A 22,580-nucleotide genomic window follows, 5' to 3' on the forward strand; every position below is an offset into this window, starting at 1 on the left:
TATATATATATATATATATATATATATGGTCCATAGTTCCTGACTCACAGCTCCCCAAAACCTTGGAACTTCCTAAGTGTACAGAGATGTAAAGATGTCATCCATAATATGAGTGAGATGATTTTTGGAAGCACCTGGAGGTACTGGTTGCCAGGAGAAACAACCATGCCATTAGAGATTTGTAACTTTCCATTCCATCCCCGACCTCTGGGGAGGGAAAAGAGGCTAGATTAAGTCCATCACCAGCAGAATTATCCCAGCATGCCCACGGGAGGAGGGGTCCATAGACCCCCCCAAAAGAAGGACTTCAGAGAGCATCCTGGTTGTAAACACAGTTAGAACTAGGAAGAATGGTGCACCCAGAGAGGACAAGGATGCTCCATGCCCCTTCTCCACCCTCTGTTCACACCTTCCACCTGAGGGCTCCAGAGTCCCCGCTTTATAACAAACCAGTAATGAAGTAAATGAAATGTTTCTCTGAGTTCTGTGAGCCATGCTAGCAAATTAAACATGATTTTAGCCAGTCAGTCAGAAGCATGGGACAAACAGCCCTGGCTTAGAACCGGCATTAAAGTCTGAGGAAACAGCCAGGGGAACCTGTAGCGGATTGGTCAGAAGCACAGTTACAGCCTGGGCTGAGACTTGTCTGAAGTGGAGAGCAGCCTTGGGAGACTGAGCCCATGGGCTTTGGAATGTGATGTTATATCTGGGTAGACAGTGTCAGAACTGAGTTGCACTGAGTTAAATTGTAAGACACCCTGCTGGTGTCCAGAGAGTAGTTTTATGTGGAGGGGATGCCCCTCCCCATGGGAAACTGGTCTCAAGACACCAATTCGATCTGCATAAAGCGATAGTCTTTAAAGTCGTTTACTAACTTGTTTATATACATTCAACATGTTTATATACATTCAACATCTGATGAGCATTAAGTGAGTCCCAGGCTTGCAAAATACCAGGTAGTGCCTGAGGTCTCCCTGAGGTGGCCCAGTTCAAAGGGAAGACTGAGCACAACAAACAAAAATTCGATATAAATGCAAAAGGTGCATGATTCCGTGTCTGCCCCTAAATCATCAAAGCAACAAACATCTTTTCATCTGCTAATGAGATGACTGCTGGCTGGCTCTGAGTCACTGCTAGGAAGAAGGAGGCTTAAAGGGGGGAGCAGTTGCCTGGAGAACAACATGTGGTTAGGGAGTTGACACATTCAATCCCCGTGGGCAACAGCCATTGGCCAAGGGTTTCACTAATGGTGTCTATGAAATGAGCCTTCATAAAAATCCCTAAAGCACAGATTTGGAGAGCTTTCGGGTTGGTGAACATGTGGGAGTGTCCCGTGAACACCTGGACAGGACATGAACGCCCCCCTTCCACACCCTGCCCAAATGTAGTTTTCATCTGGTTGTTCCTGAGTTGTATCCTTTTACACTAACTAGTAATTCAGCAAATATACTGTCTTCCTAGCAAATCAGTAAACCCAAACAGGTAATGGGAGAAATGGCAGGGGGTGTGTTGGGAGAAGACGCGGGAGGGGGCGGGGGAGGATGGGGGCTGCAGAGGGCAGGGTCTAAGAGGAATGAGCCCTTTACTGTGACAGCTGACACAAATTCCAGGTAGAGTGAGTCAGAATTGAAATGAATTGTAATGGACCCACATGGTGTCTGCAGAGAACCCTGCACTTTGGGTAGCCAGCAGCTCTGTGAGTAGTACAGGAAAAATAGTGGGGATTTCTTATCCCTGGGAAACATCAAGATACTGGCCAAATAAGTGAGTTTTCCTAGCAAGCTGAATTTTTTCTGTTCCCTTATATGTCTTTTACTTTTAGCACGATGGATAATATAATTAGTAGGTATTTTCAACAGTCTTCATTTAAGTTCTAATATTTTGCTTTTGTAACTGGCACCCGTTAAAATCTATATAATATATTGGCTTTTCATGGTTATTATTATTCTTATTGTTATAGTGATTGCTACCACTATAATCACCTACTTCTAATTTACTGCTCTACTCAATAACCTAATTATGGAATAAAGTATAGGAGCAAGGCCAAAAAGTAACCTTCCCAATTAACTAGAGCACTGGCCGGTGTGAGGCAGTTCTCCGGCTAGAGAAACACATTACAGCGTAACAAAAATCCAGAATGTGGATGTTCCAAAGCAAATACTTCTTGAGTAGAAAAAGGAAAACTATCAGGTGGTTTCACTTATAGGTGGAATATAGAGGAACCAAATAAGGGATCAGGGAAAAAAACAGTAACAATAAATTTAAAAAATTAACTGGCAACGATAAATCTGAGACATTCTGCAGGGGAGGAGGAGGAGATGATCAAAACGGGGGAGGAAGGAACACAAGGGACCTGTGGTGATGGCGCCGTGCTGTGCAGGGGGAGCTGGTGGCCATTTGCTTGTGGCTCCACCAGACAGGAGAAGCAAACACTGCTCAAAAATGAGAAATGATATAGAATAGATATAAACAAACTATGTTAAAAAAAAGAAAAGAGGGCCCTCCCTGGTGGCACAGTGGGTTAAAGCACAGCACTAAGAAGCTTAAGCCACTTCCACATGAGTTCGATTCCCGCCTGTCCTGGAGGTGACCACATGGCGAAGCAGACCTCTCCTGACCCGCCCTGCTCCCCTCAGCAGTGTACTTCATCGATCTGCCTGTTCTGCTCCCCACTCTGTCTCTGGTGGGCCCTCTCACCCTCCCCATCTCTGGCCTGTACTCCAGTTCTGTATGAATAAATAAATAAATCTTTTTTAAAAGAAGAAAAGAAAATACTTCTTGAGTACTTCAGGCTGATTATGCCACCACATCAAGTCATTCAAGTAATTTAAAAACACTTCTGACACAGAAAACTAAGTAAAATAATTATTCCTTTTTCATAAAATAAGGTAACTGAGGGAGATTATCAATGATTATAATTTTCTCTTAACTTTGTCTATATTCACCAAATCTTTAGATTTAAGGATGCTTTATATTAGGACTAAGACTAAAATATCATCCCCAAAGTACCTAGATTTGGAATTACAAACTCAACTAAGAATAACTGAACCACAACCATCCATAATCACATAATTTTTAGCTCTGATGAACTCATCCTTCAATCAGAAGAGTCACAAAGTAAAAGCTGTTCTCTGCGTGGGTAGGGACGATGTTAAGAAAAAGAGTGATCATTCTTAGACAGAATACAAAGTCTGGACACATGAAAGGACAGACCGTTGTTTAGTCAACTCACTATATCAAGAGTATGGTCAGAACTGCAGCTGGCTGCGTGGAGAGAGCCGTCTGCCACCGCCGCCTGACAGGAAAGGAACTTCCTTTCCTGTCAGGGCAGTGCGTAGTCCTGAAATGGACAGAGCAAGGTGAGCGGTTTGACATGGCATGTCAAAACTGCACAGGGCTTTCCTCGTAGTAGGTGAGTGATAATTCAGCCAGATTCTCTTTAGCGCTATTGTCCTCTCTATACCTGGCATAGTTCAACAGAAGTCAGCTACCTTCCTGACCTGAGTTCTCTTTGCCTTATGGTTCCATGGAGTCACTGAAAGAACATCCATATACAGAGGAAAATGGAAAAGCTCGCCAAAAGCTTTTCTCATCGATTGGACTGTTGGGCAATGTAAAGTACATTGTTCTTTTCTTCCAAATGTTCCTCACAAATAATCAGCAAGAATCTGATAAAAAAAAAAAAAAAAAAGAAAGGCAAGCAAATGACTTTCCACAGAGCTACAGAGCTTTAACCAAACCTCAGAAATCCAGCCCTGGACACGCCCTGGCTTGGAGGAATGAAGTCGGGGCCACATTAAGAAGATAGCTAATGTATTAAGGAAGGACCATTGTTCAGATTTATTGGACTAAACATGAAGGGTGCTGAAAATGATATAAACAGCAATATAATTTTGTTAATTAAGTCAGTGCATCCTGCATAAGGAAGAAAATAGTACAAAATAAATGTTTAAAGTCTGAAAAATCTCTGAATGTAATAGATGTCAATACTCATTTGGATCAAATAAAGAAGGCGAAACGAGAATACCAACAAATCAAGAAAAAATGAATACATGCTGGCAGGCGCTGGCTGGCTCAGCCTCCCTGTATCACAGGCCAGCGCAAGGAGAGGGACTGAGCTAGAGATGCAGGCGGGGCCCCGCCAGCTGGTGTAGGAAGGCCCCAAAACAGACAACACAACGCATCACACCCACAGGTTGCTGAGAGCCAAAATTCCTTTACCAGTAATTTTGCAAAATAGGCAGAGGAGAACAGCCATCCGAAGTGGGAAAATGATACAACTCTGTATCATGTTTTATCAAAGCTTACTGAAATTTGTGATGAAGTCAGGCAGCCCAGGTCAACAGAAAGTTGGCCCAGTCTTACAAGGCTACGAAGTAAAGGAGTAATTCCACTCTGAAGGCCCCTCAACTTTTCAACTTCCTCTTTTATACTTTAACTTCTTCAGTCCATCCACTGCTCTCCAACAAAACCATCAATTCACATGCAAACCAAATGACTGAAACAGTAATGGACAACTCTTCCTGCGTACTAACTCTTGCACTGCTCTATAGAATTTGCAAGCATGACATCCTTTAGTTCCCACAAGAATGCCTTTTCAAAAGAGAAATCAAAGAAGAGGTTACAGAGCTTGCAGAAGTTAAGAGGTGAGGTAACAACAGGCATGTTGTGTGAAAGTCACCTCCTATGTTACAATGTGGAATAACATCAGAGGCACAGCAGAGGAATCAAATCCCCTTCATCTCAACTCTAAGAACTTTGTTGAACTTTCTTTTTTCCCTGAGCTATTAAAATTTTCTTTTTTCTTTTTTTTTTTTTTTTAAGATTTATTCCAACATACAGAACTGGGGTACAGGCCAGAGGTGTGGGGCCATGAGAGGATCCACCAGGGACAGAGTGGGGGAGCAGAACAGGCCGAGTGACGACGTACACTGCTGAGGGAGCAGCGGGCAGGCCAGGAGAGGTCTGCCATACCATGTGGGTCACCTCTAGGGCGGGGGTCAAACTCATACTGAAGCACTGTGGCCAGCTTGTACTGCTGTGCTTTAACGGGCTGTGCCACCAGGGAGGGCCGAGCTATTAAAATTAACTTCTCCTTAGCCCCTGGAGCTCTACCTGCGCCACAGCTCTTCAGCAGTCCAAGAGGGCTCTTTCTAATACCAGCTCTCACACTATTCTTCCTCAATGATAAACCCCTCAGTGCTGAAATCCTAACTCCCTGGAAAATGCAGTGGTCTCTTACTGATGGAACAACAATATGTCTTAATGATGGAGCCACTAGACTATTAACACTTTATTAACCTTTGCAGCTTTGGCTAATATATTTGATAAATTAATGACTGAGCTCAAACTTGAAACCTCACTCAGACTTCCAAATTCATCTTTCTTTGTTCCCCTCTCACATGACAGGCCCTACTTCTAACCCTTCATTCCGCTATAGATCACAACCTCTGTGAAGGGAAAGCACCATTTCCCCACCCCACTTAGATGCAGTTGCCTAGACTACAAGCCCCAATGTGCCATGAACTGGACTGAGTGGGGAGCTACGGGGAACAGGAGCAAAGCTGAGCGGTTAGGGGGATTTAAACAACATGGAAGGCAGGCAGGAATGTCTCTCTTGTTTCTGCAGTCCAACTCACACCCTGGTACAGCAGAAAGAGATTTGGAGGAGAGACACAGAGCGACAGAAGAGAAACTTGGAAGAAGCACACAGGGAAGTGGCTTGTGCTCCCTGGTGTGATATTTCCTTCTGCCCCAACACACTGAGACCTGCCTAACCCTTTTCTAGTAGTTTCTCATCAGAAGGTACCTTAAATTTGTGGCAAGCTGCCCTCTCTGTAGCACAGATTGAAGCGCAACACTGTAAGCTGGCTGCAGCCACTTGGGTGTGAGTTCAATCCCTGCCCTGGGTGTGATCCATATGGTACAGCAGACCTCTTCTGTCTTGCCCACTGCTCCCCTCAGCAGTGTACTTCATCAATCTGCCTGTTCTGCCCCCAACTCTGTCTCTGGTGAAGCCACTCAATGCCCCTGCACCTCTGGCCTGTACCCAGTTCTGTATGCATAAATCTTAAAAAAAAAAAAAAAAAGAATGTGATGTATAGTACAATTTATTAAATCACTGAGTACAGGCCTTTTTAACATCAGACAATGAAACCATAGCATTCATAAAACACCTCTGCTGCTTACCAAAGAATGCCAGTTGTCTCGAAAAGTCCTGTAATAGTCGAAAAGCTGCTAGGAGATGAGGAGTGAACAACGCCCCAAATTCACACAGGATTGGAAGACACTTAAATTCCATCCTGTTTGAGCTGTAGACTAAACGAACTGTTTTTCTCATAGAATCCACTTTTTAATGGCTATTCAGACTTGGCAACTACCAGACATATTCTTGAAAATGAACAAAGTGGGACTGTCATTTCAAAGACAGCACTATGTGCTGCCAATACTAAAATGAGAGTTTGAAAGAAAAAATGTGAATTTTGAAAAGTGGGCGCTCAGCATTATGAGTTTGAGAGCTGTTATGACTTTTCTAGTGAGTCCAGCAGCTATTTTATTTGCAGTCTCTTAACATCTTTCCCCATTATTCTGGTATTTTAGTGTTAGTCCTCCCATTAAGACTGTCAGTGTATGAAAGGAGGAAGTACTTCACACTTGGCTGTGTTCTCTTTAAGACTAGTACCAAAGTTTACACACATCAGATATTGCATAAGTATCTGCTGACTCTCTTATCATTCTGACTCCTGATAGTAGCTAAAATGTGCATCAAATGGGGTTCATAATTATTGCAGGCTCCTGGTGACTCTCAAAGTTTTTTAGCACATTTCTTTCTTCAGATAATTTGCTCATTTCTTCCCCTCATTTAGCCCATTCTGACAAATGCAAAATTGAGTTATTTGTTGCAAAATAAATCAAAATAACGTAGATACATAATTCTTTCTTTTAACAAGTATCTACTAACCCTCTGTAGCTTAAAAGCAGAGTCCGGCAAAACATGGCTGGACTCAGAGACAATATCTAACAGCATCTGTTGCTAATGATAAAATGAGAGATTTAGAGAAAAAATACAGCCACACCCACTCATTAGGGATTGCATCTGACAGCCACTGCACCCCAGCAGTACAGCTGCCACACAGCAGTGGCGACAAGAGATTGCATGGCCCACCAAGCTGAAAATATGTGCTCTCTTGTCCTTCACAAAAACTTGGCTACTTCATGCTTCAGAGCATGAGCTTGCAACAAACGGCACTGCATTTCTTTTTAAATTACAGAACATGCTATGTTTGCACCCAAATATACTTCTCACTTTAAAAAAACTAAACAAATAATTCTAGAACTGTATAGCTTAAACACTGGGGAATCTTCAAAGCAAATCCTGAAAAAAACAAATCTGACCCGTCCTCAGGAAATTTATGCTTCAGCTTACTGCTTGAGATTTCTTAAGACTGTTATCCAGAGTTACCTCCAAAGCCAAATACCTATCATTATCAAAAATGGTCAGGGTGGGCAGGGTAAAGCCATATAGGGCCACTCATTAGGAAGAATGCCAACCATGAATGAGTAACTGGAATGGAACTGGCCCTCTTGCCATGAACTAGAGAGCTGGACAAAATATATGAAACACTTGCTTGCATACAGTGTGACAACAGGCAGAGTAGAGTTGTAATTACTGCAAAAAAAAAAAAAAAAAGTGACTGATGTCTTCCTCTTTCCAAGCAGAGCAGCATGGTCTTGAAGGACCTTGAGACACTGACTGGAATTCAGGGAGACTGACGCAGAGCACTGGAAGGGAAAGATGCAGCGAAAGCTCTCAAGGCATCTGCACAGGGTTCTCCTTGAATCTGATGCTGAAACCTAATCTGTTCAGGATCAACTGCTAGGAAATACAGAGTGAACAACACCCCAAATTCACGCAGGATTGGAAGACACTTAAATTCCATCCTGCAGAGGCAAACTATTCCACTCTAAGTAAGCAACAGAGGCTCCCAAAGAGTCAAATTCTGTAGCAAACCTAAATTAGTCCTAAGATGAGCTATCCTAGAATCATCCTAACAAAGTTTTACAAGCCTAGAAAGCCTAATCCATAAATTACTTGGCTGCCTGCCAAAACAAATCCCAACACTTTTTAAAGGAAGACAACAAAATCCAAACACTGAATAATACAATGCATTCAATGACCTTGTAAAGAAGCAATAAGAGACAAAGATAACAGAATTAGAGACAAAGATATTAAAACAACAATTATAGATATGTGTGATAAATTCATGAATACAGAGGAAGACAGGAACCTAACAGAAAGAGAAACAGATGGTAGAATTAAAACTCTATTCAATTCTTTATGTCTTCAAGAGCTGAAAACACAGTACTTGAAATTAGAAATTCACTGAATAGATTTAACAACAAATTAAACACTGGAAAACAAAACTAATAAATTTGAGACAAACAGAAGCTATTCAAACTGAAGTCAGAGAGGAAATTATCTCAATGGAAGATTGGGGAAAAATAACCAAGTCTCAGTGACATGGATATTATGAAGCAGTCTAATGTACATGTAAATGGATTCCCAGAAGAAGAGGGAAAAAAGAAATAGGAAGAGCATTTGAAAAATAATTAGAAAATTTTCCACTTTTGGCCAACACCAGAAAGCCATAAATCCATAAAACTCAAACACCAGAAATAATAAACAAATTGACCAAGGTATAGCACAACCCAGTTGCTGACAGCTAATGATTTACAAAGAAAACAAAAAAAATGACATTGCTCTCTCACCTCCATAAAATGTCAACTAAAAACAGCTCTAGTCCAACGAAAGCAAATAACAGGCTTCTAGAGCTTCTGATCAAAAAATGTTGGTTAAGTACATCAAAGTGAAGTTTGGAGAGGCCAAAGGGGAATGTCTAAAGGATGATAATGTGGGAAAAAATAAAAGCAAAAACTCTGCATTAACTGTAAAGAATAATATTATGCATGCGACCAGTCACAAATGTTAACAGATGATTTTTTTTTCCAGAAGATGATCTTTATACTAACAACTTTTCACAGCAAAAGGCAACTACTTTACTTCATCACTGTATCATAGTCTTTAAGTTTACTTTGTGGATTGTTGATGATAATGAATAGTAGTAAAAAATTAATGAGGGTTAACATTTTCATAATCCAGTTTTATATGGTATGCCTCGCAAATGTCACATACTTTCCTGAATGCTCCTTGAGGTGAGAAACCTTTGTGGTTGAGTCCACACATTTCCAGTGTGGTTTCAAGTGGCACAGAACCATGTGAAGGCATGTAAATTTAGTCAGTCTCATTTCATACTCAGGACATTCCTCAATGGTATGTAACCAGATGTCTATTGGGAATAAGTGATCACTCCAAGGTTCCTTACGTGGTGAACAGTATCTTGCTAGAGCAGTGCACCACCCAGGATTCCATCAAAGTAGACATACAGTGAGTTCTAATTACTACTTACTCTGAGTTTCCACAAGATCCAAAGCAACACTAGAAGCGGTATCCATTCCAGAGCTGATGCAGGACTGGAAGTTTCTTAAGGAGGAGAGAGCAGATTCTACACCGCTGAATGATATGAAACCAGTTGAACCTGAATTTGAACCGGAACGCCCTGGCATCGTGAAATATTACCTAAGGTTTGAAACACAATGAAACAAGATTTGAGTCAGAATAATAACTGCACAGGAGGATGAAAGTGCCGCAAACACCCATGAGTGTATCTTCTAACGATAGCTACCCCATTGTTACCTACCATTAGTATTTCTTAAGAGAATACCAAAGCCCCCTGCTATTATCTGGCCCCTCAATACATTTACATTTAGCAAATGGGGAAAATAACAGTCTTCAGTTCTTCACATTAATCACTTTTTAATCCCTATCTTCCACCGCCCACTATAAGCTCTGGACCTCTCATGTAAAGCTGCCTTCAAAGATGCCTTTAATTCAAAAACACCTGGATTTGAATTCATTGAAACCTACTAGAAAACTGAAGCAAATTTACACAGGCATTGATGGATGGGAAAGCTGTTTGGTAGTAAAGAAAAGAAAAAGATTTTTTTAAATAATATCAATATAATATTGCTGAGTAGCCTGGAGCAGATGGCTTAACATCTCAGGACCTCAAGCTTCTCATCACTAAGACATCTGTTTTCTCAGTGTGGTCTAATGTGGTCTAATGCACCGTATACTTTTTTCTATTTATTTATTTTTACATCCTTCTTCATTTTGTTCATATTTTCATCTCAGTTGTAATCCCTGTGGAGTTCCCACCACCAATTCGCCCATGTACACAGTATACTTTTTTTATTTTTTTTTTTATTTTTTTTTTTTATTCATACAGATCTGGGGTACAGGCCAGAGATGCGGAGGGCGAGAGGATTCACCAGAGACAGAGTGGGGAGCAGAACAGGCAGATCAACGAAGTACACTGCTGAGGGGAGCAGCGGGAGGGCCAGGAGAGGTCCGCCACGCCACGTGGTCACCTCCGGGGCAGGCGGGGATCGAACCCATGCGGAAGTGGCTCTAGTTTGTTAGTGCAGCGCTCCAACCCGCTGCGCCACCAGGGAGGGCCCACAGTATACTTTTAATCAGCACAAGCCCCTTCCTTCTGGTCCTTTCTTGCACGGGGAACTGTGTCTGACATTTCCATCCTTCTATTGCTACCACCTTCCTCTCACACCTGGACTACTATGATAGTTTCTCAATTATTTGTCCTTTTTAATTGGATTCATTCATTCATTTATTCAACAAATAGATACTGATGGTCATACCATGCTCAATCACTAGATTCAACAAGACAGGGAACAAAATGTGAGGCTCAAAGAAACTGCCTAAGAAGCTGATCATAGTTTGAGATGTTAGGTTACTGCTAACACCCACAATAAAATTCATTTTTGGATCAAACCATTTGGTTAGCAAATCTTCAATATGTTTGGGAGCACAGGGTACAGGGTCTTAAATGCAGGATAAAGACTGGTCTGGCTGGGTTGAGGGTAGTCAAATGGACTACCCTTTTTAGCTTTATCCATTTTTTAAAATTATCTTAAAAAATCAAGACCTAAAGCAAATTGGCAATTGGTCACAGAGTGTGAAAATCCAGATGATGGAACATCAGTTCTCATCCTGTGATTTTCCATGGTATTATAATTTCACATGAAGAAAGTGAGAGAAAATATGATTTTGACTATAAATGAAAACCTAACAACGGTTTGAACATATGCATTTTAATACAATAAGAGTGTTTATTTATCTTATGATATCATACAAGTTGAGATTTTACACAATATAAATTCAAACACATAAGATGGGAAAATATAACATAAAAATCAGGATAAAAAAAGAGATTAAGGAATAAACCGAGTAGATGAGAATATTGGAATGCAATCATACAGTCTTCAGGCTTTCCTAGGATTCTACACCATGCACCATACTATACTTGTAAATACACGCTTGGCTATGAGCTTCAGAAAAGCAAAACAAAAGTGAAAGTTAACAGAATTCTTTCTCCCCTAAAATAAAATAGACCAAGAACTTAGGAAAAATAAGGCTTCCATGGCAATCAAGGCCACATTCAGCATCACATATGAGCCGGCAGGAACCAGACGGGAAAAAAACCTCAGTGCACCCCGGGTCCAGCTCCGGGCTGCTGCTAGGATGGCTGCTTAGCTGACGCCCCAGGGTAAACCAAGGAAGGACTCTGGGCACAGGCGGCCCCGTGTCCAGCAAACACATTTCCGCTTTACTCTCAACAAGATACTAAGACAACCTTGCAGTCAGGTCTGGCCACAGGGGTGAATTCAACAGAAGGAAATAAGGTCCACTTTCATAAAAACCACACACTACCTCCACACTTGCTCCCACTGGACAGCTTGAAACAAGCAGTGGCGTTAGAAGGCATAAACTAGAGAGAGAGGATCATTAGAGGGAAAGAGCACAGGATCCTACATCAGTGCGTGGAGGGAAACTGCCCAGACAGCATGCCCCTTGCTTAACAGAACTAAAAATTTGAATTGTGCAAAACCATTTAGACTTGGGGCTGCATTTTGTTATAACACCAACTATGCTCTAAGAAGCAAATCATATGGCTCAGCTATTCCATTTTCTAGTCAATCTTGATTTCAGTGGAAGTCTAAATTATTTAGAGCAGCACTGCTCAACAGAACTTTCTACCATGATGAAAATGTTCTCTAATCTACCCTGTGTAATACACTAGCCACCAGGCCTGCATGACTATTGATTGGTAGTGATTGTGAAGAATCTATGACTACTGATAATCAAAAGAGTGTGATCACTGAAATGGTTAGTGTAACTGAGGAATTGAATTTTAAATTGTATTTAATTATAATTAATTTAAACTTAAATAGTCGTATGTGCCTAGTGACTGCAGCATATTCTTAGAGGCACAATTTTGAAAGTGTGTATAATTTGAACCAGGAGGCAAAGTCACAGTATAAACAGGACTACATGAGCTCAAAGTCTGATTGTGTCACTTAAATAACTGAGTGATTTTAGGCAAATTATTTAACCTCTCACTTTTCCCTTCTATAAAATGAGGATGACCCACTGCTACCTCGAGTAATACTGCAAAGATTAAAAGATTTAATGTATAATAAAACACTCAGAATAATGTCTAGCACATACATCTTTGGAGATGAGAGAAAATAATACCATCAACTTCATCATGATCACCCTGGGAGCAGCATTATAGAGCAGTGCTTAAGAAATGGACACTGGCCAGATGCCTGCAAGCACCATGCTGTTCACACTCAGAAAGGCACAGCCCTGGATTAACCGCTTTGCAAACCTCTCAATCTTCAACATGCCCTGTGTAAAAAGGAAAGAATTCTACTTCTCTTATAACATTACTGTAAGGATAAACTTCATTTTGTAGCTTTCTCAAACTAGCCAGACCTCAAAAGCCAGTCAAAATGCTTACTAAAAATACAGATTTACAGACAGTAGTTCAGACCGACAGAACCAGTCTCTAGCAGAAGCTCCAAGGCCACTATTTTTTTGAAGCACTCCAAGTAATTCCTGGCATGGAACAAGTACGGAAAATACTGAGATAATTGTGTGTCCCCACACTTAGTTAAGATGTTTAAACCCCGATGAGATGATAACTGGAGAAGGGCCTTTGGAAAACAGGTGTAGATGAGATCGGGGGGGGGAAGCACCCTCATGATGGCGTGAGTGTCCTTATTAGGACAGGAAGGGAAGGGATAGTGGGGCTCACTCACTCACTCTACCTCCACCATGTGTGGCTACAGGAAGAAGTCACAACTGGTTAAAACTTCCACAGCCACTGCAGCACCAGTCAACCCCCGCCAGGGAGCTGGCTCACATGGCGCAGCAGACCTCTCCTGTCTTGCCTGCCGCTCCCCTCAGCAGTGTATTTCAGTTAATCCGCCTGTTCTGTTCCCTACAGTCTCTGATGAACTTCCCACCCCCTGCAACCCTGTTCTTGTATGCATAAATAATTCTTTTAAAAAAAAAAAAAAGGAGAATGGATGATGGATGGAAAGAAAGATGGTGTATGCACTTGATCCTGTCTCTCCCATGAAGCACAGCTAAGTACATAATTCTCAGGGCAGCGCCCACAGCAAAGACTTATATCCCCAAATCACTGGTGCAGCGGTTGAAACCACGGTTTCTATCAGCATCCTCTCAGAGCCATCCCCAAGTAACAATGATCCATTTGTTCCCTGGACCAATGGTCTCCAAGAAAGTTTAAAATAACATTATGCATTCTCCTGAGTTTTTGCACAGCATGCTATTTTGCTTCCCCTAACTGGCTTTATCTTAGTCCGTTGGGGTTGCTGTAACAAAACACCCCACACTGAGTAGCTTAGAAATAACAGAAACTTATTTCTCACAGTTTCTGGAGGCCAGGGAGTCAGGCGTGGTCACATTCTGACAAAGGCCCTCCTCTTGAGGTTCACGGCCAGTGTTCTTGCTCTGTCTTCCTTCACATGGTAAGAGGAGGCTGCTTTCTGGAGCTTCCTTTTTAAAGGCACTGTTCCCACTACCCTTTATCCTCAAGCCCTAAGCACCTCAAGTCCCCACCTACTAATACCTTCCCGCTGGCATTAGGATGTCAACACTCAGACCTCATAGCAGGCCTCTATCTCTGTGGGCAGAGCCAATTAGTTAATGCAGAAATAAAAACACTTCTGCATTTTCCCTCCTTTCTGTTGGCACAGGGCAAACAATTTCTGGACCCTGTGCTGACCCCCTTTAAATCCATCGGGGCCTATACAGTATAATTAAGCCAGAGCTGTATCTTCCTTTTTCAACATGCCAGATTCTACCTTCCTTTAAGATTTCTCCATTCAAGCCACTGGCAGTTCCCTCCCTCACTCTCACTCTCTCTCACTCACTATTATTAAACCCATCACAACTGCCACTCCATCCTGACTTCTTCTACACAACTTACAATGGCTCTTCACAAAACAAACAGGTGATGCTAAAGATCTGGTGAGAGTGACAATAACAGAAACCACCCTTTCTAGGTCCCCCAGGTGCCAAACACTGGTGCCCTGTGTTTCCCTCACGACCATGTACAAAAGAGAAAAGAAAACGGCCGTCCAGCGACTTTCTTTGAAGCACCCTCCCCAGGCCCTGCCTGCAGTCAGTTCACACCAGATTGATTTGGATCAAGAATGGGTCATCTTTTGCGCACACACTCAGGGCTGAAGGATGCCGCGACGGTGTCTGGAGAGGAGAAGGAGGCAAACTGTCCCAGCCTCTCAAAGTTGAGACGTGAAGAGAACCAGGACCCGAAACCTGGGCGCCAGACCCCAGCTCAGGGCATCTGCGGGACGTCCACGAGGGAGGCGACGCCTCCCGCCACCCTCCCCGTCGCCCGCCTCGGCCTTACCTGGCAACCCCACCGAGCGCCGTCCGATCGCACCCTGACTGGCCCACTCGGACCCCAACTCCTCCCTTAACTCCTTTCCCCAGACGCTGAAACTGGCGAGCGCGGGCTCTGGCGTCATCAGCCGTCGCCGGCGGGCGGTCACATGACGCCCCGCCCAGCTCACCGCCCCCTTGGTCATGTGACGGCCGGTGGCAGGGGCGGAAGCCGGGGGCCAGCCCGCTCGTGATCCGGGGCTGGGACCACAAGGGGTCTCCCGTGGAGAGGGAGGGGTGGGCGTCCGGTGCCGACCCAGCGCGACGCCGGCCCTGCGCGGGCGCCCTGGTGCGGCCCGGTGACAGGTGAGTCGGGTGGGGTGCGTGCCCTCCTTTCCCTTCCCTTCTTCCCCTCCCCCGCCCGGCTCTGGGCCCCGCGAGCCGAGGGGGCTTCCTCGGCGTGCGCTGGGATCCGCCTGGGGGAGCGGGGCCTGCGGGACTCGGGGGCTTCCCGAGGCTGGGGCTACAGCCCCGGCTCAGGTCTCCACTTGGGAGGATTGGTTTTGTGCGCCGCTTTGGCGCTTTGGGAAGTGATGTGCAGCTGCATCGGTTCCTTGCAAGTTTCCGGGAGCGATGATGTGTGGACTCTGTTCCTCCTCCCTGGACGCTCGAGAAAACTGAGTGGTTAGTGAGCTTTTACAACCTTACGGACCGGGGTTTGCGTTCTAGTGCTACGGTAGGTTCTGCGTTTGGGCGAGTCCTTACTCCTCTCTGCACCTGAATCTCTTCACTGGTGACATGCTGGTGCCAAAGTCCTTTGTATTTCGCAAAGTTTCCAAGGGCCCTGGTTTGTCGATGGTGCCACTGGATTTTTTTTTTTTTTTTTTAAGAGCCAGCAAAGAAAAAAGAGTCTCGGAATACCGTATCCGATGCGCCTAAGTCCCTCCAACGCTGGGCGTGGGGAGAAGGGGGGACGGCGGGGTTTACTGCCTCTGCGCTCTAGTCGCGCGTCTTCCGGTGTCCCAACGCCACTTTCGGAGGATTCGTGAGTCAGGCTAGAGAGATCAGACTGAATTCAGAACTTCTCTGGAAGAGATTTGCTCCTCACTTTTATCTTAGCAACAACAGTTATGTTTTACTTCTGATAATGGATTTGTGAGGACCAGCGCTTCCTTTAGGGCACTGAGGTTTTATGAAAGGATAAAAATAGCCCCATCTTCTTTTGTCGCTGAGCAGGGTAAATAATGTTGTCCCAGGACAACTTAATAAATATAAGTTAGTTCGGTATTCTTCGGTAATTAATTGGTAGGGAAAATGCCCTGCTTCTTTCTTGAAAATGTATTTTGTCTGGGATTACTTTCCAACCTGAGCGCCGCCAATTCCAGATCAAATTGTTGAAAATGAATTTGCAACCACTGGATAACTTGTTAAAAAATAATTAGAAAATTGCAATCTCTGATTTCATTCAGTGCTGAAAACTAATACAGCCTGTGGGGGGGGGGGGGACTAGTCTTTGTGAAATCTCTTCATCTCTTGCCAAAAGGGAATCTCTGGAACATCTTATATTGCATCTTCTACAATATCTACTTGCACCTCCTTCTAGAGTGATTTTTCTTAAAGCTCAACTGTACTTTAACCCCTTAACTCCTGTAAAGCACTTAAGGTATCTTAAATGATGGTTCTTCCTTTGGGATCAGTTTTCAGCAAACAAAGGTCGGTTGTCAATGTCACTTAACTAGAGTCAACTTTCAAATAATACTTTGAAAGTCACCACCACTATAAGGATTTAAGGATTGAATAAACGATGGATACACAGAAGTCTTGGCTTAGGTAATTATCTGAGCCCTAAGCCTGACAGATGCAGGCTGAGTGTTTGCCCCTCTTTTGGGAAAGGAGGAGGTTAATGTTGCTTTGCTTTATGCTGTTTTCTCCATGACTCATTGTCTTCCTGTCTTGATAGCTAAAATCTGGCAGTAGTTATACCTGATAATCATAACCAGCATGAGAAGATAATCATAACCACTCAGTTGAGTAGAGTTTCATCCTACTGAGACCTTCTGGATTAATTTGAAGGTCTTCTGCATACCTCAGTAGGTAAATTTTATTACCCATTGTCCATTATTTTAACCCTTCTCTCATTTTCCAAGCCAGACCATGTCCAAGACAAAAATTGGAATGAAATTCAGCCTGTTAAGAGTTCAACATGGCTTACCAAGGAAACATCACAGAGAAATCGAAAAGGACTTGTTAATAATTTATGCGTTAATGGGTATTGTAGGAGACCCTGTTGAGAAAGTTCTAGACAACTGGCTTTTCGCTTTCCCTGCTTTCATACACTACTCTACCCTGCCCATTCCACCAGCACTGGTCTCTGCTTCTACCCCTGGCTCTTGCATCAGCCACATCTCCCACTTTGCTGTTCTTGAAATTCGTCTAGCACATTCCTTCCCTGAGGGAACTGCATTTGGTTATAACCTCTTTCTGGAATGCTCTTCTCCCAGATTGTTATCTATTGTAAAATAACAAACAACCCCAAAATCTAATGGTTTAAAACAACAAACATTTACTGTAGTATTTGTGGATAGAATCAGTGGGATGACTTAACTAGATTCTTTGGCTCAGGAATACTTGAGAAAGTGTGATCAAGCTATGAACAGGGCTATGGTTTTATCTGAAGTCTCAACTAGGGAAGTGAGGCGTCCATTTTCAAGGTCACTCAAGTGGTTATCAGCAGATCTTGGTCCCTCATCACTTGGGCTTCTCCACAGGGCTCTCACACAGGACAACTTGCTTCTCTAAGCCAGAAGCATGGTCATTTTTCAGTCTCCTCTCTCCTGTCTGCCATGTACTCTTCCTGAGATGGGAGTCAGTAAGCCAACCGCCACGCCAGGAAACTTTTATACAGGGCATGGAGAAGGAGAGGGAGGTGGTGGGGATCACTTTAGAGGCTGCCGACCATACTCAGGTCACCCAACTGATTGGTCCCTTATTTCCTTCCGATGCCTGCGCAGCTGTCATCAGAAACATTGACACACTCCTCTGTGGATATAGCACACACACTGGCCCTCTATCATGCCTGTTCTTCATAGCATTACCATAGCCTCATTTCTATTTATTTGTTATGTCTTGCTCAACTTCAATTGTATGTAGACGTATGACAAAAGGAACTTAGTTTTTGTTCATTGTGACCTCCTGGGCCCAAACACAGTGCTTGGTTCCTAGCAGGCACTGTGTAAATATTTGTTGAATGAGCAAATGAATCAGTGTCATTAGAAATATTTCACCTGCAAATAATCCAAAACCCACTTATACAAATAGCTCATTGAACAAGGAGTGCAGAGGAAGGCAGTGCCGCTATTCAATAATTGGATCAATACCATGAGCCAGAATTTAAATCGTTTCTGCCCTTATACACGACAATCTGTGGGTCCTCAGCATTTTTTTTTTTAACTCCTAGACTCTTCTCCCCAGGTCTCATGGTGATCACTTTGGCATCAGATGTTCATTGGTTCACATTCAAAGACAAGACAAAATGGGGTAACCAGAACTAAAAGAGAGAAACACATGTCAGCTCCTTGTAGCAGGAGAGGGGAAATGTCCTGTGTATATATACACATACGTGTGTGTGTGTTTGTGTGTGTGTGTTTATACATATATAAATTTCCTCTTATATTTCCTGGTTCAAAATCATGCCACAGTATCACTGAGCTTCAGAGAAGGTGGCGAAGCCAAGATCTGACTGCCTTGCCCTTTGTAGTAAGAAAGGAGGAGGGTGGGGATTATTGTTGAGGAGCCACCACAACCCGGTAAATGAAGATGTTTCTCAGTGCTGAATCAGTGATGGAGACTTCCAATCTTGAAGACTTGTACCGTGCTTTTGGGTAGTTAACTAGCCTAAGTAGTTCGAGATGTGAGTTAGCCTTAAAAATGCATGACCAGGCCCTTCCTGGTGGTGCAGCGGGTTAAAGCACTGCACTAAGAAGCTTAAGCCACTTCCGCATGAGTTCGATTCCCGCCTGCCCCGGAGGTGACCACATGGCGCGGCAGACCTCTCCTGACCCGCCCGCTGCTCCCCTCAGCAGTGTGCCTCATCCATCTGCCTGTTTTGCTCCCCACCCTGTCTCTGGTGAATCCTCTCACCCTCCGCATCTCTGGCCTGTACCCCAGTTCTATACAAATAAATAAATCTTTAAAAAAAAAATGCATGACAAACATGGGGGAGGGTGCTTGCTAGGACTGAAAGGAAACCTTCTTGACAAGTCTCCGCATCCTGGTTTTATGTACAGTGAAGTTCGCGTTACTGTTTTATGCCTCATCAGAGTTCTTGCATTTAGGTTACACATGAAAATAAAAGTTGATGTTGACAGAAATTGCAGTGAACTGACCCCTATTGGATGTGTCCTGACTCTGATGCTCCTATCCAAAAGTGTCTATTAAGCGAAGTTTTTATTTGTGTTAGTGAGATGCCCTAATTGTCAGCATTGTGTGACAGACAACCAACACTCAGTCAAAGTCCAAATGCTGGCACAGACACAGGTTCCACAAAGGTGACCAGTGATGACCTAGCTGAATTAGCAATGAGAGGAGAGAAATACAGGAAAGATGAGGCCACAATTAACGCTTACAAGGTAATGACTGGGAAAAGAATGGGAGAGGCTTTCGGAAAACAAATGCAGCATGAACATTCCTTGCAAAAATTGCCTGTGGAAATCAAGAAGTACACTACTCAAGCCTCCTTAGGTGAAGAGCAGGACATGTAAGTGAAGAGGCATTTGGGACCCTCCAGGCAGGCCAAACCTCTGGGCCCTGTCCAAATTCCCAACTTATAGGCCCAAACTACATAATAAAATCATTGTTGTTGGGGGGAAATAAGGAACTGTGAATACTGTATTCACGTCACAACTTGGTGGAATCAACTTTTGATAGTCTTGATGTAACCATAGACACAGTTGTTGCAGCTTCCTTCTGTTAAATATCATATGTTCCTCAGTTTTAATTATATCATTGTAATATACATCCCTAGTCAGGGGCCCTCCCTGGTGGCACAGCGGGTTAAAGCACAGCACTGAGAATCTAAAGCCACTTCCTCATGAGTTTGATACCCACCTGCCCCGGGGGTGACCACATGGTGCTGCAGACCTCTCCTGGCCCCCCTGCTGCTCCCCTCAGCAGTGTGCTTTGTCCATCTGCCTGTTCTGCTCCCCACTCTGGCTCTGGTGAAGGCTCTCACCCTCCACATCTCTGGCCTGTACCCCAGTTCTGTATGAATAAATAAATAAATCTTTAAAATAAATATATTTAAAATATATATATATATATATATATATACATACACATCCCTAGTCAATACTTGTACTTGTCCACTGACGAGAAAAGTTCATCCTTACTTTGGAGTCACTGTGTAGCATTTCTCAAGGAGGTGTTAATCTCAACAAAGACATAGGGGAAAGTCACTTTCAAATGTTGTTGCCTCACCTAATTCTAGTGGATTTTAGGATCTGTTTGTCTTTTCCTTAGGGTAAAACAAGTGACATCATTCCTGTAAGGACAATTTAATAATCAGTGAAAGCAAGCAGCTGAAAAGGTGGAGATTAGAAGAAATTGTGGGCGTATACAAAAGTAACTTTGTTGTCATTACTGTCTTATGCTATTGCAGTGCCCAGAATGTCACAAAACATCATCACCATGCTATCTGGGTTGACAGCTCAAAACTGAACCTCAGCTCCATTACAAACAATTCCTTACTTTCCCCAAAAAACAATGACTTTATTATGTATTATGAGCCCATGAGTCAGGAATTTGGACAGGGCCCAGAGGCTTGGCCTGCCTGGAGTGTCCAAAAAGCCTCTTCATTTACATGCCCTGCTCTTCACTGGAACAGTTCACTTGGGGTGCTGTGTCTACAACGCCATTTCTGCTGTCTGGGGGCTCCTTGATTTTCTTCCAGTAGATCAGGTCCTCCGTCCCTCACTCTGGCCTCTCTACTTTGTGAAGTCTCAGATCTCTCGCAGGACAGCCAGGCTGAGGCTCTTTCTATGGGCAGCTCGGAATTCCCAGAGAGAGAAAAAGGGGAATTTCCCAGGCCTGGAACTGCCACAGAATCACAACATTCTGTGAGTTAAACCAAGACACAAGCTGATAAGGGTGAGTGTACCCCTTATCCCTCCAACTTCATATACTTTAGTTCTGTCTCTAGTATATCGGAACGTGCGTGACTTTGGAGCTGGTGTCTTTAAGAATGTGATGAGTTTCAGAAGAGACCATAGAAATAAGCCCAAGTCCAATATGGCTGATATCCTTGTAAGAAGAGGAAATTTGGACAGGCGTGGCAAAGAGGTCTTCAGGGAGGAGTAGTTGGGTAAAGAGGATCAATCTTTGCCCTCAGGAACTTTCAGGAGAATGCCCTGTTGGCAATGATCCCAATATTTAGCATGCCTCAGAATCCACCATTCACAAATAAATTGGAATATAGGAGAGTAAACTATTCTGTGAGATACTTAAGTACTGAATTATATATAATCAAGTGATACGACGGACCAGTTAGATTTAGTCTTTTTAAATCATCTTCATAGAATTGTGTAGCACTTGGCATTCATCACTGTAAACAGAATTTTGGACATGTTGATACCTTAGCCCTGAAGTTTCATTTCGAGAAAGTAATTAAACAAATAACTTAAAAATGACACACAGTAGTGTGTCTCCAAGCTCTTTTTATATTATTTGCAACTATTTGCTCATTTATCAGACAATGTAGGGCAAAGGGTGCAGTTTAGGGTGCACTGGAACCACATGTGGCCACTGGTTCCTTCTGTCAAGTTCAGAGATCTGCTGTATCCAAAATTTCTTGTGGAATAAAATGAGGGCCAAGAATGCTGGTGTAGTGAAGGTCTCCCACAGGGAAAACAGAAGAGTAGAGAAAAATTCCCCCAGCCTCATCAGAATTCAGTATCAGAAGAAGAAAAACATGCATGTCTTTCACACACTTCCTTAAAAAAATGGAGATTTTCTTACTTTTTCTTGTTCTGGGCAGGTTCTTTAATGGAGCAGCTGGCCTTCCTGCACACCTGGTTGCATCTCATGATTTACAGACTTCAGCTCTGAAGCCAGTTCACCATTCCCTCTGGTGCGGCACGGAGTAATTCCACCTCGCGATGCTGGACTTCCTGGCGGAGAACAACCTCTGTGGCCAGGCCATCCTCAGGATTGTGTCCTGTGGCAATGCCATCATCGCCGAGCTTTTGAGGCTCTCAGAGTTTATTCCTGCTGTGTTCAGGTTAAAAGACCGAGCTGATCAACAGAAATATGGAGATATCATATTTGACTTCAGCTATTTTAAGGTAATCTTCCTCCATAGCATTTTTACTTGTCTTCTCCACAAAGACGTGCTTCTGGGAGGTGAAGTCATTATGGAGAAGGAGTTAAAGAGGAACACCTTTGAACCAAATTTAGTATGAGCTACTAACTTGAAAATAACATGAAGGTATTTTGTGGAAGCCCTAGCACACTATGATCAAGTTTTAAAAAGAAAATCTTGCTGTAATGAAGGACCCCACCCTTCAAAGGATGCGAACCATGCTTGTGATTCAAATTCATTTCTTTTAAAGGGATTTTATGTTGAGGCTTCTGTTCTCTTCATTACTTTCTGTTGCTCTGCTTTCCGTTTTGATATCCCTTTCAGGGCATAAGAACAAATTTTTAAAAATTTAGAAATTGTAACCAAGTGTGC

At 43.2% G+C, this 22,580-nt stretch overlaps 2 protein-coding genes across 4 annotated transcripts in view; one reads left to right on the forward strand and one right to left on the reverse strand.

Moving 5' to 3' along the window:
• Positions 1-14,973, reverse strand: part of NSMCE2 (non-SMC element 2, MMS21 homolog (S. cerevisiae)) — a 195,339-nt gene extending 180,366 nt beyond the window's left edge. Inside the window, exons 1-2 of the mRNA XM_004679595.2 lie at positions 14,883-14,973; positions 9,468-9,637 (exon numbers count right to left, since the gene is read on the reverse strand). Coding sequence (XP_004679652.1) covers positions 9,468-9,624 — 157 coding nt within the window. The 5' untranslated portion in view covers positions 9,625-9,637; positions 14,883-14,973. The remainder of the gene's footprint in view (positions 1-9,467; positions 9,638-14,882) is intronic.
• A 111-nt stretch (positions 14,974-15,084) lies between these two features.
• KIAA0196 (KIAA0196 ortholog) overlaps positions 15,085-22,580 on the forward strand; it is a 47,404-nt gene continuing 39,908 nt past the window's right edge. Inside the window, exons 1-2 of one of the 3 annotated variants that reach the window (XM_012722939.1) lie at positions 15,085-15,220; positions 21,885-22,191. In XM_012722939.1, the coding sequence (XP_012578393.1) occupies positions 22,006-22,191 (186 nt within the window). In that variant the 5' untranslated portion in view covers positions 15,085-15,220; positions 21,885-22,005. Of the gene's footprint in view, positions 15,221-15,569; positions 15,591-20,970; positions 20,999-21,884; positions 22,192-22,580 lie in introns of those variants that run through there. The other 2 variants (XM_012722941.1, XM_012722940.1) reach the window with 2 other exon arrangements.

Source organism: Condylura cristata, unplaced genomic scaffold (assembly GCF_000260355.1).
Source record: "Condylura cristata isolate star-nosed mole 26May11 unplaced genomic scaffold, ConCri1.0 scaffold00009, whole genome shotgun sequence".
NCBI classification, from domain to species: Eukaryota; Metazoa; Chordata; class Mammalia; order Eulipotyphla; family Talpidae; genus Condylura; species Condylura cristata.